We start from the raw sequence: 14,680 nt of genomic DNA on the forward strand, positions 1-14,680 counted from the left end.
GAGTTCTATGTCCAGTGAATTTTGTCCCTGTATCACTACAGCATCACGGGCTATGGAGGGAATTATACACAAGGTGTAGAGGAAAAGCACATCACCGCCTAGAACATAAGGATCAGCTTCCCCCCCCCCCCCCCCCCACAGAAAGGACCCACACTTTGGGAAATGAAGAAAACCAGTGTAGACAGCCCCTAAAATATAAATTACTTTGTGTGCCCTTGAAGAAATATATCACTTCAAAGAAAAGGGTTACATAAAAATAGCTTGAAGGTAGTGGAAGTGAGCAAATGTGTAATTTCTATGAGCTATGTCATGTTTTGCGACCATGCTATACTGAAAAATATTCTATAAAATAACTGAAAAACTTACAAAAATGACACTCTTTCCCACGCTCGAGAATTGGCAGGAAGGGGTGTGCTTAAAAGAAGATGGAGCTTGCGACATATGTTTCTGATGTCACCAGAAATGCATGCAGTGCACAGCCAATGGAAAGGATAAAAGCGGCACAGGCGTGTGGAAGGAGCATCTACCAATGAGATCAGCGACCTGTAGGCAGTGATGCTCCAATCCAGTGGTTCAGCAGCCAAAGCAAGAGATCGCATCGAACAATGTTGCGGACAGCCAAGCAAATCAAAGGAAAATCATCTGGTGCTCTATTTATTTATTTTATTTAAAGCTTTTCTATACCGACTTTCATGATACAGATCAAATCAAATTGGTTTACAGGGAACAGAAGCATTATAACGTTAACCATAACCAGAAGGAGCGGAAAGTTACAATAAAACAGGGGGATGTAACTGGGAGGTGATAAGCAGAGGGGGAAAGAAAAACTCAATAACTAATTACAACTAAAGAGATGGCAGGTACTAGAGCCTACATCTGATCTGTGGCATGGCAAGATGCTGGCCTAGATTAGGGGAAAGCTTGTCTGAATAACCATGTCTTAAGTTTTTTTTTGAAAGACAGTATGATGTCTTTCAAAAAAAAAATCTTCTATGATCAAGAAGTATATGCCTTGGGCGAGGCAAACTGACAAAAGCATTGCTGATGAACAAAAACAGCATTGCTGACAAGCCAGCAGAAAATACGGCAAGTTCCAGCGAGGGCAGCCCTCCAAAATCTGCTGATGAAGGAACTTACACCATGCAGGTGATGGGTAGTGGATGGGTGAGTAAACCTGTGGTACCCATCTGTGGGCCTCGCCATGTTTTCAGACTAACAGAAATTGCAAGGCTGGTGCAGTACAGGCTGGGACCTTGGATGTCCTTCACAGGGACTGGCACTATTCTGGCAGTAGAATGTTTAGACTGTCACGCATGTCAATGCCTGGAGCACATTCATACAAATTGCTATTATTGTAATGGGCTGCTATTCCAAGATGTCGGTGAGGATCCTGGTTTTGCTGTGGCGTGGTGAGGAGGCCCCTTCACATCCAGCAAGTTCCAAAGAGTTTTGATTGAGTGGCAGGACAAGCAAACCTCACCAGTAGGAAAAGAAGATAGCAGTAGCCGGGCTGAGCAAACATCCACAATTGGATTTGAAGTAGCGGTGGCAGCACGAACCAAGCCAAAGATAAAGCAGCTGGCCCAACCAAGGAGGAAGATGAAGAGCAGGCCCAACAGTGAGGGGGGCTATCGATAACTGTTCTTGAGTCCATGGAAAAAGAAGGACTCAATGTTTCTCTTTATGCATTGTGAGTCTGTGGTTTTGGGGTTTTTTTTGTTTGTTTTTTGTTTTGCAGACCCAGTTCCCAGTTAGCTTATTGAGGCTCCAGCTAAAGACTGTTAGCTTTCCCTCCGAGAATACAGTGAACTTTGATTTCACTGAGGATTCTTCCATCAAGGGAATGACTTGGCCTGGACCAGAGGCCAAGAAAAACAGAAGATGGGTGTTTATATTTTGTTTATAGCTTGTGTTTACCTTAAAAGAGTTGTTGTGTTTGTGGCATTGTGGACCCTTGGTCGCTGTGGAGATGACTCCGCCCATGGGGATGGGCCCTGTGGGGAACCACATAGATAGGCTTGAACTCAGATAGCAGACACGGAATGAATGGAAGGCTTAATTGTACTGCTGTAGATAGATGGTATGAAGCAGGAAGGTAAGGCACTGAGGTCCGCGAAGTGCCAATTTGTTCAATAGTCTCAGATGTAGATTCTCACCCAGTTGTTCAAGAGATGTGGGGACCCACGGTGCGGGCAACACCGAGCCTGGTGGGTGGAGTTGGCGCACCAGATCGTAGAGGTACTCACAGGAGTGTAGGCTTCTTCCTGGTAGTGATGGTGGGACTGAAGGTCCATGGTACAGGATACTTAGACTGGCAGACCCTCGAGGAGCGAGTACCTGATAGTCCAGAGATCCTGAAATGAAGAAGAGAGAAAGACCCGAGGAGTGGTTGTCTAGTTAGTAGAGGCCCCGAAGGGTGATTGAAGTGAGAGACCCCCCGAGGAGCGGGTGTCCAGAGCTTCTGAAGGAGCGAGGCCCTTGGAGAGTAGTGGCGTCTAAGTGTGCAGCTTAGGTATTGATGTCATGTGGTGGGGACGCCCCGAGGTTCCCGCCATGACGTGTATTTGAGCGAAGTAGATGTGCGCGCCCGCACCCTGGGCAGCCACGGGAGTGAGCATGGCAGACTGGGATGCCCATGCTAAGCTGGAGACGCCGAGGCCCTCGGCACCAGAGGCAGCCATCTTGCCCAAGGAGGGAGAAAAGGGTAAGGCAGAGCAGTCGCAGCCGTCTGCAACCGACGGACACAAGAGTAATAACAAAAGGATCAAAGATTGTAATTAAAAGGACGTGTCTGGACTGAATGGATCCTATAACTTCTTTGACCTAATAGAAGAAGTGGGAAAATTCACATGGTTTGGGATTTTGGTATCGAATAAGATAGGTGAAACTTTTGGACTTTTGAAATGTTTTTATTTGTATATAAAAACATCCTTAACAAATTGCACAGAATCTGAGAGTATCACTAATGTCTTAACAAGTGTGGTAGTGGTGGGCCAGTAAATGATTAGACCAGTCCTTATAAAATAAAGATCTTTACAAACTGGAGGGTCATCCAGTGAGAAAGTGGTTCCTTTGTGTCTATTTTTCTATTTAGTTTTTGGAACACTATTGTGGCTTTTAGTCATTAGCCAAGTCTTTAATGACTCATTTACTACCCAAAAAACCTGTTCAAACAGCCAGGCTTCAGCCTCTTCCATAAGAACAGGCATTGGAGTTCTGATTGAATGTCCAATGCAAGGGCGTTCCATAAAGCTGGGGTAAAGTAAACAAATACAGTACAAAGGGTGGTTTCTAGCTTGGGGTTCCCCTGGTGTGGACCCTGCTGTGACAACTGTAATGATCTAGCTGGTGAACAGTGCAACAAGAAGTCACTAAGGTATCTTGGGCCAGTTTGGTTGAGACATTGATAAATGATAAACAGACCCTAATCCTCCATTGGATATGTAGCCATTGCAGCCTCTCCAGAACTGGTGTGATATGGTTTCTTGTTTGAATCCAATCAGTAATCTTGCCACCAAGATCTGAATAAGTTTTATTTTTATTTTAAATATTTAGATTTAGCTCATGCCGATTCATTGATAACTCAAGATGGAGTGGCATTCACGGAGCGGGATGCCAATGGCCAATGGTATACCACCTTCACGGAGCGGAAGGATGGAGGGCTGCCATCTCCAAAAAAAAAAACAAACCAGGGATGGGTAAGAGTATGTAAAATTACCAGTGAGGTCATAGGCTATAGGTATTGCCAATTATTAGGCTTGTTCAATATTTGTTGATTGTTAATGTGGCTTGCGGAAATGGGGGCTACTACCTGGAGATAATACCCTTGTTCAGTGTACATACACACGGTTGATGAGACTCCATCATTGCTCTGGGCTTCAACGGCAAGAGGTAATGTGGAAGAAAAAAAAATGTGTATTCACAGGGAAGCGAGGTGTAGCTGGGCCGATACTTTACTTTCAATGCATGTCCAGCGTAGCTCTCTGCTTCAACGGCAGGGGAGAGAGTCTGATACTTCTCTTTCAACGCGTGGCTCTCTGCTTCAATGGCAGGGGAAATGGGGAAGGGAGGATCTATATGTGGATTGCATGGTCTGGGTGAACAGGGGCGGGGGTGTGGCCTGCTTGTTGTGGCAGTTACTACCCCTAATTGAGCTGGATATTCACTTGGATGCAGTTCCGGTGCTGCTCTCTGCATTGATGGTGGGGTGGAGGGGAAATAGAATTAGAGGGTACTGGAAGCCAGGTGTAGCAAGTATGGGAGAGAGAAAGAGAGAAAAAAGAAAAAAAGAGGAGTGCATAGCTTGCTGGGCAGACTGGATGGGCTGTCATTTCTGTTTCTATAAGTTACATTCAAGTACAGTAGGTCTTTCCCTGTCCCCAGAGGGCTTACAATCTAAATTTTTATCTGAAGTAATGGAGGATGAAATGACTTGCCAAAGGTCAGAAAGAGCAGCAACAAGATTTCTAACATGGCTTCCTTGGTTTGCAGCCCACCACTAGGCTACTCCAACTTTGAAGTGGAGGAGTATTTGCAAAAGGTTGAGTGGGAGACCTTGATGTTGTGAATTCCACTCACTACCAGAGCCTGAACAGCATTGGTCAAGTTTCTTTTGGCTACATAAAGATGGAACCTTCTGTATGACAACAGAAGAGATCTGGAGCACCATCAGCAGCTTGGAGTCCAGTTGGATTATACAATATGTAAATGATTTGAGCTCCTGTGATTGTCATTTGGTGGAACACTGTAATGGAGAGATGCCTGATCTTGGAGCAGTATGATGGAATCTGAAGGCAAGTCTGTGTATTCTGGGTAGGAGGATTAAAGTTCTAGAGCTTCTACAGCTTTAAGAGGTTAGAATGCCTTTAAGATTAGCATGCTTTGGTTCTGCCTGATACCCCCTAGATAGGTGTTGTGGAACTTGTGTACTGTGGGAGCATGGAACATAAAGGCTAATGTTAGCCTATAGTGTACTAGAGACCTCCTTTATATCCAAAAAGCAGGGTCCTATCAACTAGCCACATGAAAGGCCAGGTCATACCTTCTTTGTTCCCCTTCAGCCCCAATAAGTTTCACTGACTCACCATTTAGAGTTTAAACACTTTTTTATTACATAATTTTAGGCTGCTTTCCAGGAACTTCAAAAAATGACCAGTTTTCCCAAAACAAATCACACCAGTCACCTCTGTCAAATTCTATTACATAACAGTTTTCTTTGAATCCTAGTTCCAGCCTTCCTCACCAGCATTTAAATGCTCAGTTTCCTTTTGTTATAAGGCACAGCTCTAGTCTTGATTAACATTTGCACAAATCACTAGGGTTTTAATCAAGAGTCTCCTCTAAACATAAGGCTCTGATTCTCATAGTATAATTTTAACACTACAATAACATTTTTTTAAACCTAGCAGTCAAAGTACTGTTCCTTTCGGCTCCACTGAAATTAATTAGGAATTAAACACTGGAGATTTAAAAATGCTTAGTTTCCCCATTTGCACAGCCCAGCTTTACCTTAATTAACAAACACACTGAGTTTAATGCTGTAGCTTTCACTGGAGCACTGCTGCATTTGCATAGACAAACTTAACCCTAATTAACAAACACTGGTTTTAATTCTTTAGCTTCCAGAGGAGCACCACTGCATTTGCACAGCCAAGCTTAACCCTAATTAACAAATACACTGGGTTTAATTCTTTAACTTTCACAGTAACAGTGGTGCTTTTTCTGCCTACTAGAATCACCCTTATTTAATATATAGAGCCTTATGTTGTTAATTTTCCCCAATTCTCAAGGCTCACAATATATTCAGATCCCTTCTGCTAGTTGTGTTTAATAATGGTCTTGAAAAGGTTCAGTGGCACATTACACTTCCTTTACTTCTTAAAGTTTAGCCTCCCCCAGAACTTGTGCAAGCATTTCAACTCTACAGCCTGTTTCAATATAGACACCACTTGTTCCCTCAGTAATTCCAAGCATGACTTAGCTTAACAGTTGAATAGCTGCTCAGGCTCCTCATCCTTTAAGACCTGTTCCATGGCAGGCTAGGCTGGTCTCTTTATTCTCTCTTTGCTGCCCTTTAATGGCATCTGGCAGCCTATGGCTGCAAGAAGTTGACTCCTACCTGATCAGCTGATCCTGGGAATCCTGGGAAATGTAGTTCCCTAGGAGTGGCCATCTTAATTTCAGACTGACCTGCTTCAATACAAATCCTGCCTCTGAGTTTTAAATTGTATCTTTTGCACAGAGACCAATATCAAAATCATCACATACCCTCCCCTTAAAAGTCTCTATGCAGGGTATGTCATGGTCTTTTCCTTTAAATTCAGGTGTAACCCTTTTCTCAAAGGGGTTTAATGCTTCAGGGCACACAAAAGAATTTCTCACTCTCAGGGCTGTGTCTCCTGCCTTTCAACCCCTCCTGAAGCCAATATCCTAAGGGTGAGTCCTTTCTATGGGGGAAGCTATTGCTTGTGGCCCAGGCAGTGAGGTAAATCCCTTTAAGTGTGTAGTTGCTTAGTGTGATACTGATACTTGGCAAGGATAAATGAACAGAGGAACACAAACTTGGATGTTCAAATAATAAACCTTTACTGATTTCCTCAAACTAATCAATGTCCGAGTGAAATGAGCAATTTTACAGCTGTGTCCTTTTCCCTCTGTGTATTTTTTGGTTGCTCATGATTCCTGGGGAATTCTTGACTCTCCAGAATTTGAGAGCTTCAGTATTCCAAACTCTGGAGGGATCTTATGCTGTGAGGGAGTCCTCTTAGAGATTTAAACAATCCTACCTGAGTTTCAGTAGACTTCAATTATCCAGCCTGTGCCCTGGGGGAAGATCCTGTCTTCCCCCAGGGAAGGTCTTCAAGATTATTTTTCCTTCTACTGTCTACTTTACAGGACCTTCAGTGGAAGAGGCCTGAGATGGAACTTCAGGACTGGGCAAATACTGCTCCAGCCCAAAATGAGGAGGGATGGCAAAAGAACCTACTCAAATCAAAAGTGGGATTAAAGTTATTTACCAGCAAAAATCTCCTCTGGAGTGAGCATTGTCACTGTAGCCCTTTTTCCTTTGGATAGGAGATTACAGATCTTCGGTTCCCAAGTTCCAGGATCTGGAAGGGTGACCTTTTCCAAGGAATCTCCAGGTTCTCACTTCCACTCTCAAAAAATACTCAATTTAGTGAAATCTGGCATAAAGTCTCTATAACTCTCAGGAATTTCCCTTAACAAACAGTACACCTAATGAGCGATATAGGCCTCACTTTGGCAGAAACTAAAAAGAGCTCCTTCCTCTCCAAGAGCTAAAATAAAAAAACACACCTACTCTTCTCTCATACCCCTAGTTATTAACCAGGTCCACCCACTCAGGCTGCCTAAAGGAGAAGCTGAAAAATGATAGTTCTTATAGATAATTCGTGTGTTACTAGGGACATTTAGTGGCCAATCTGTAGGGATGCCAAACAGGCGAGCGAGAGAGAGAGAGAAAAAATCCTCTCTTTCAGACTTTTCCTAATAGGAATGCGTAGAAATGCTTTATAAGCTGTGGCCTCATCTGTATTCCTTTGGTTTGCTCTGAGTCTCTGATATTTATTTATTATTTTATTTATTTATTTAACAGCAAATTAACGATCTCTTATCCAGCTTAAATTTAATTCTAAACCAATCAAAAAGCGAATTCATGCTAATCTCTCCAGACAATTGCAAAATCACTACAAACCCGCCAGCCAACTTGCAAACCTCAAAAGTAAGAGATTTAGGAGTTTCTATAGACAACCGGCTAAATTTAAAATCATTTATCAACCAAACAACCAAAGACTGCTTCCACAAACTGCACGTATTAAAAAGAATAAAACCCCTATTTCACTTCCATGATTATAGAACAGTGCTCCAAGCAATAATATTTGCGAAAATTGATTACTGCAACTCAATTCTTCTAGGCCTCCCATCAGCACATACTAAACCTCTCCAATTGATACAGAACACGGCAGCAAGAATTCTAACAAACAAAAGGAGAAGAGATCACATTACACCAGTCCTTAAAGACCTTCACTGGTTACCAATCCATTATAGAATAATTCATAAGTCCCTCACCACAATTTACAAGAATATCCATGGACTGGCTCCACTCCATCTACAAATAGCTCTCAAAAAACACTCCTCCAACAGACCCATCAGAGAAGCATATAGAGAATATCTACAGGTACCACACAACAATACCACCCAACATATAACATTGAGAGATCGGGCCTTCTCCACAGCAGGTCCCCCACTATGGAACTCAATCCCCTTAGAATTAAGACAGGAACCATGTCTCCTAACCTTCAGAAAGAGACTGAAAACATGGCTGTTCATGAAAGCATTTCCAGACCCTTAATGATTCACTTCCATCAAATGCAGCAAAATCAAATGCAGCAATACTGAACATTTTCTATCAAATAGAATATTTATTTAATAGAACATTTATTTAATAGAACATTCTCTACTAAACTGAATCAGACACTACCAACCAATCACTACAATGTTTTACTTCTTGTTAAACTTTTTATCTTTCCTTTAACTCTAATCCCAGTTAGAATAACCCCTGTTTTATTGTAACTTTTTTCTTCCGTGCACTTGTTATACTCCTGTAATGTATACTCTTATGTTTTAGTTATGTACGTTATAATGTATTGATCACCCCTTGTTTTATGTAAACCGACATGATACGAACTCCCGTGAATGCCGGTATAGAAAAACACAAATAAATAAATAAATAAAAATAAATACCGGTGTTCGTGCAAGCACATCACGCCGGTTTACAATAAACTTGAGAAAGGAGGAAATTACAAAAAACAGGGAATGGGGGATGGAGCAGGAGTGAGAAAGGGGGGGGGGGAGAGAGAGGGAGAAAGGTAAAAGGAGGAAAGACAGCAGCTGAGAAAGGTAAAAGGAACGTAGCAGTATTTACATGAGAGGTTGATTAACGGTTAAACATTGTTGCTTAATTACAGCGGTTAAAAGAAGGATCTATAGATTAAATAGAGGATATATATGGAAGCTTAATTACAAAAATTATGGTAGGTTATATTGATAACTTATTTAAACAATTAAAACATATGTATAAAATATTTGCTTATTTACATCAATTATAGCAGGTAATAAAAGGTAGCTTAATTTAGGTTTTTAACACAGGTTGAGTGTTTTAACTTGAGTTACAGTGGAGCACAGAAACTAGGTAGCGAATAAGTGAGTGGTGGGCGGGGGGGTATAGGAAAGGGTGAGTGGAGGGAGGGTGGGAGGGTAAGAGGGGGTATGGGTGGGTTGCAGGGGGTGAGACTAGGGTGGTTAGGGGGTTGCAGGGGCTATTAGGAGCTTTTCTGACATTTTGAGGTCAAACACCCTCTGTTTTTTCTATTCCTATTAGAGGGTGTTTCAGAGTCAACTACTGGGCCCTTCCTGTTACATATACATTCAGGTAGAAGAGTATAGCTTTTGTACTGGATGGATTCTGTAGATCCCTTTTGTCGCCACTAGCTCACTCTCTCTAATGCCATCTTTTTCTGTGGGGATTTCCCTAGCACTTGCTGAGAAGGGCATCTTTTAGCATTAAGTTTTCTGGCTCCAGTTTGTAAGGGTTTGAATCTATGCCGGTAGTTTATGGAGGTATTGGTTCCGCTGTGGGATCTTTGAACAGTTGATTCTGGTCATACCCCTTTTAACTCATCATGAGTCCAGGTCTTCTCTTTTGGTGCAAGCATGGGAAGTTCTTGCAAGTCAGCCTTTAACAAAACAATCTCCCTAGTCAAGTGTTTGACATTGCTCTCTACTAAGCTACTTCCATACCAATCTGCTATAATTCTGCTATAAGGAATCTCATCCTTTCCTTGCAATGAACATCTTGTTCTTTAACATATCTTAATGGCATTTCCACTGCAATACTTTGTTCCACATCCATTTGCAAATTATTCCCCTCCTGGAGCTGCAACTTTTCCTTACCTACTGGTTGAGGAAGCTTAGATACCCTTGTCTGTAACTCCGCTTTCAATATTGTGGTATCTTTAGCTAGTTGTGCCATTTCATCCTCCACTTGCAACAACTTCACTGCAATTTCCTGTAATTCTCCAACAAGCTGATTTATCCTTTTTCTACACTCTGGATTGCCTCAGCAATGTCCAGTCTTTCTCAGCGCATCATCCTGGACAACAGGAATGTTCATCATCCTGGATCTCCAAAGACTTCCTGCCTGTTGCCGAAAGTAACTCACCCTTCTCCCTAGGGTAAGGCTCAGTCTCTAGACCCACTAGTTGACTCTGCAACTCATGGACTTGAGCTTCAGATTTCTCAGTTGCTTCTGGTCCACATGTTGTCCATATCTCACACTGAATCTCACTGCACTCAAGCAATCTCTTTGTTCCCCCTTCAACATCTCCAGTTCTTGATTCAAGTCGATCTTCTGCTTCTCTCCCTGCAACATCCTCTCTATATCTAGAGCCCCTTGTAGTTTGGTACTCTGGATTTGCAGTTCTTGAACAAATGTAAGAGAATTGTGCTTTTTCACTGCTTCTTCATCCTTCCTAGCTTTTACTTCTTGCAACTCCTCTTCCTTCTGGCCTAGTTGCATAGTGTAGTCCTTCATTTGCACTATCATTAGTTTCCTCTCCTCTAGCACTTCAAAATTGTACTTCTGCAGAAGTAGAACTCCATCTTCCATTTGCTTCTGACCGCATGTGCCTCTACCTCCTGGTTCAGTGCCTGTTTCCACTCTGCAGCTTTCTGCTCTTGTCCAAACGGAGGTTCTGTTTTACATTGTTTTAACCAATCATCACTGGGCTCCTCTTTTGGACTTCATAGCCCCTCCTATTGGCTGTCCACATTCTTCTTCTTCCTTACATGGTTCTTGTTCAGGAATTCCTACAGGCTCATTCAAAACCTTTTTAGAGTCTCCCTTGCTATCATGGCTCACTTCTACACTCAGTAGGCCACTCTGTGCTACCTTGAGCACACCTGCCCACTGATAGCTTATTTTGTAATGCTGGGAGAGAGGAATCCTCTGCCCCACTCCTGGCACCTCCAGCACTATGCTAAGAGAGGCAGCACTGGAAGCTTAAGTTTACGTTAAGCTTACACTTCCAGAGCTGCCTCTAATCATAAAAGAAGGGAAGCTAGAAGCAGTGCTGGAAGTGTAAGCTTAATGTAAGCTTATGCTTCCAGCGCTGTCTCTTTTAGAGCTGCACTGAAGGTGCCGGGAGTGGGACAGAAGGTTCTTCATTCCCAGCAGTTAACCTGGATTGACCACTGTTGGCAACAGGATGCTGGGCTTGATGGACTGGAGGAAGGGGGGATGGAGGGAATGGGGAAGAGGCCGGCACCTCATAGCTTCCCTGCAAGTAGGTAAGTGGGTGGAAGAGATGTGGGGACAAGCCTATCTTTTTATTGTGCAAAGATCGAAAAAGGGAACCCGGCCTGCAATGCCAGCACTTCTCTCTTTTTTTTTTTTTTAAACTTTTTATTTAAACTGTTGGTAGACAATTGAAGAAGAAAAATCATTGATCAGTTTACCAATGAACAATATAGTCCTTGGGCTTCATAAATCAGAAGGATACATACATAGATGACATTTAAAGCTGACATGTTCCTTTCCCCACTAAGAATAAACCAGCAGATCTTTACCCCATTGAACCCAGACCTCTGATATTTAAATATTATCAGTATGACTCTGGCTGTTGAACTTAAAACTCATAATCTCTGTATCAGATTGAATTGTCTTGGCCAGTACCTCTATAGATAGGTCAAACAACAACAGTGAGAGTGTGCACCCCTGCCCCATCTGCTATTGAATTTGAAATGTACTAGACAATGACCCATTCATCAGCACCCATGCTATGAGATGCGCATATAATGCCCGGATCCACCCCACAAAAACAGGGTCCAAGTTGAAAATGCACAGCATCACAAAAAGAAAGAACTAGTGTGACCTATCAAAGGCTTTTCAGCATCTATTACCACTAGTAAGCCCTGGGTATTATGCCGATGAACCATGGAAATAATATGGAGTGCCCTTCTTGAATTTGTGGAAGAAATGCACCCCTTGAAAACCCCGCTGAACCAGCTGGGAGATAATATTTTCCAACTTCATCTGCAACACGTTTGCCAATCTTTTGATATCCGCGTTCAATAAGAACCTGGTTCCACCTCCTCTCGGCCTAATAGTGGCATTAACTAACCTATGTGGACAATGCAGGTTATCTTTCAAATGCTCAAAAGCACTTTCCAGTGGTAGAATGATTTCCAGAAAGAACTTCTTATGGAAGTCTAGTGGAAGTCCATCAGGCCTGGGCTCTTACTGGCCAGGAGCAATTTTACAGCTCTCTCCAATTCTGCCAACGTGATTGGTATCCTCAAGGTTTCATTTTGTTCAGCAGTAACTTGGGCAATTGCACCTTTCCAAATATGCCACAATGTCATCCAAGGAGCAAGATTCCCTTCCTGCATACAGATCCTCATAATAAGATCGAAAAGTATCATTTATTACCTGGAGGTTACCAGACAAACTCCCATCCGCCGCACATATGGCCATGATCACTGAACCTCTGGCCCTCCTTTTCAACAATTTACACGCTTTCTTCCCATGCTGATAGAATTTTTGATGCATGAAGCGCATGGATTTCTCTATTAAGTCCATATGTAACTGTTCTAGCTCTCACCTCCGTGCCACCAGTTGCCGCCAGATCTTTTTGAAACAGTCTTGTTTATGGATCTGCTATAGCCTTGCAATATTTCTTTCCAGTGATTTTTCCTTTGCTTCTCAAATCCGTTTGCCCGGTAAGACAGCCTTCAGGGTCTCCCAAAGAATGACTGGATTATACTTCTTTTTGGTGTGTATGTCCTTAAATGCTTTAATCTCCTTCATGAACATGTCTAGGAAATCTTCCTGTTCCAATACCGATAGATTAAGCCGCCAATACCAATCCAATACTGATAGATTAAGCAGATAGCTTAAGCAGAATCTGCAAGTTATTCATGGCTAGTTCAATGGGACTATGGTCTAACAAATAACTGGGCAATATATCCACCCCCATAATTTTGCCCATTAGGCTTTTGGAACAGAGGAAAAAGTCCAGATGGCTATATATATATATATATTTATTTATTTATTTATTTATTTTTAGCTTTTATATACCGATCTTCTTGTATAGAATACAAATCAAACCGGTTTACAGTGGAACAATAACTTCGCATGAGAGCGTTACTTAGAACCTTAAACATAGAATATACTTTGCATAGATAACATTAAATAGGATGGGCTTTGATTGCACCAAAGACGAACCAATTTAATAAATAAATGAGGTACAAAGCCTTAATAAATGAGATACAAAAGGCATGGAATTAGTCTGAAGAGTAAGTGAGCATAGATCAAGAGGGATTAACAGATGTAGAGTTAACTTAATACAATATACAATGCTTGCTGGGTGCCATGGGACAAGCCACGGTGAGTTGGTAGGCTACCCTGGCGGTTCTGGAAATGCTGATTTAAATAACCACATTTTGAGGGTTTTTTTTGAAGGAAATTGGGCAGGGGTCTTGTCGGAGGTCTGGTGGGAGAGCGTTCCATTGCGTGGGGCCTGCTGGGGATAGGGCTCTTTTCCTTAGGGATGATTTTACTTGGGGGGTGTATAGAGTGCCTTGGTAGGCTCTTCTAATCGGTCTGACCGAGGTGTGAGGGCGCAGCTGGATGGTGAGATCAATAGAGGAAAGATTGTGTATGGATTTGTGCAAGATGGACAGAACTTTATAAAGTATTCTGAATTTGATAGGGAGCCAGTGGAGATTGTAGAGGATAGGCATGATGTGGTCACTCTTTTTTGAGATCGTCAGGATCCTGGCAGCCGAGTTTTGTAACATCTGCAGGGGCTTGATGGTGTTGGCCGGAAGGCCAAGAAGCAGGGAGTTACAGTAGTTGATTTTTGTGAGGATGATCGATTGTAGAACCAAGCGGAATATATATATATATATATATATATATATATATATATATATATATATATATATATATCATGAACTGCTGAGTAATGAGTATAATCCCTGCTGTTAGGGAAGCTGGCCCTCCGGATATCTACTAGGTCCACCCCTTTTATCAGGAGTCAGAGCCCCTTATTGTATTCCACTCCCTCCTGACAGGACCTATCCAGGACTGGGTTCAGGCAGGCATTCCAGTCTCCTGCAGCAAGGATAGGGTGAGAGGAAAACTCCGCCACTGTTGCCCACAGTTGGGTATAAAAAACATACTGATTTTTATTAGGTACATAGATATTCACCACTACCACCATCATATAAGGTTCCTTCTATGAAGACAAACCTACTCTCTGGATCCTTTTGTACTTTATGAACCTTTAGAGAAAGTCTTTGCATATGAAAATGCATACCCTTCTGCTTTTGGAGTTATAGGATGCGTAGGAAACCTGCCCAATCCATTCTCTTTTAAGCTTCTCATGTTTTTTGTCTGTTAAGTGAGTCTCCTGCAACAATGCTACAGGTGAGATAATGCCTCTGACATTCCAGGACATCAGATTTACTTTGTAGTTAGCCATCATTAAGTGATGCAGAAAATAACCCAAGTCTCAAGCTTCTGAACCTGAAGCACCAAGCTGCACAGCTCTGAGGCATATATATAAGAAAAATAAAGTGTCTGTCCTTTTTACTTTTT

General features: G+C 42.3%; 1 protein-coding gene across 1 annotated transcript in view; it reads right to left on the reverse strand.

Annotated features, from left to right (window-relative positions):
- PAX1 (paired box 1) overlaps window positions 1–10,051 on the reverse strand; it is a 37,608-nt gene extending 27,557 nt beyond the window's left edge. Inside the window, exon 1 of the mRNA XM_029596785.1 lies at window positions 9,973–10,051. Coding sequence (XP_029452645.1) covers window positions 9,973–10,051 — 79 coding nt within the window. The remainder of the gene's footprint in view (window positions 1–9,972) is intronic.
- Between the last annotated feature and the right edge of the window lie 4,629 nt (window positions 10,052–14,680).

This window comes from Rhinatrema bivittatum, chromosome 3 (assembly GCF_901001135.1).
Source record: "Rhinatrema bivittatum chromosome 3, aRhiBiv1.1, whole genome shotgun sequence".
In the NCBI taxonomy this organism is placed as follows: domain Eukaryota; kingdom Metazoa; phylum Chordata; class Amphibia; order Gymnophiona; family Rhinatrematidae; genus Rhinatrema; species Rhinatrema bivittatum.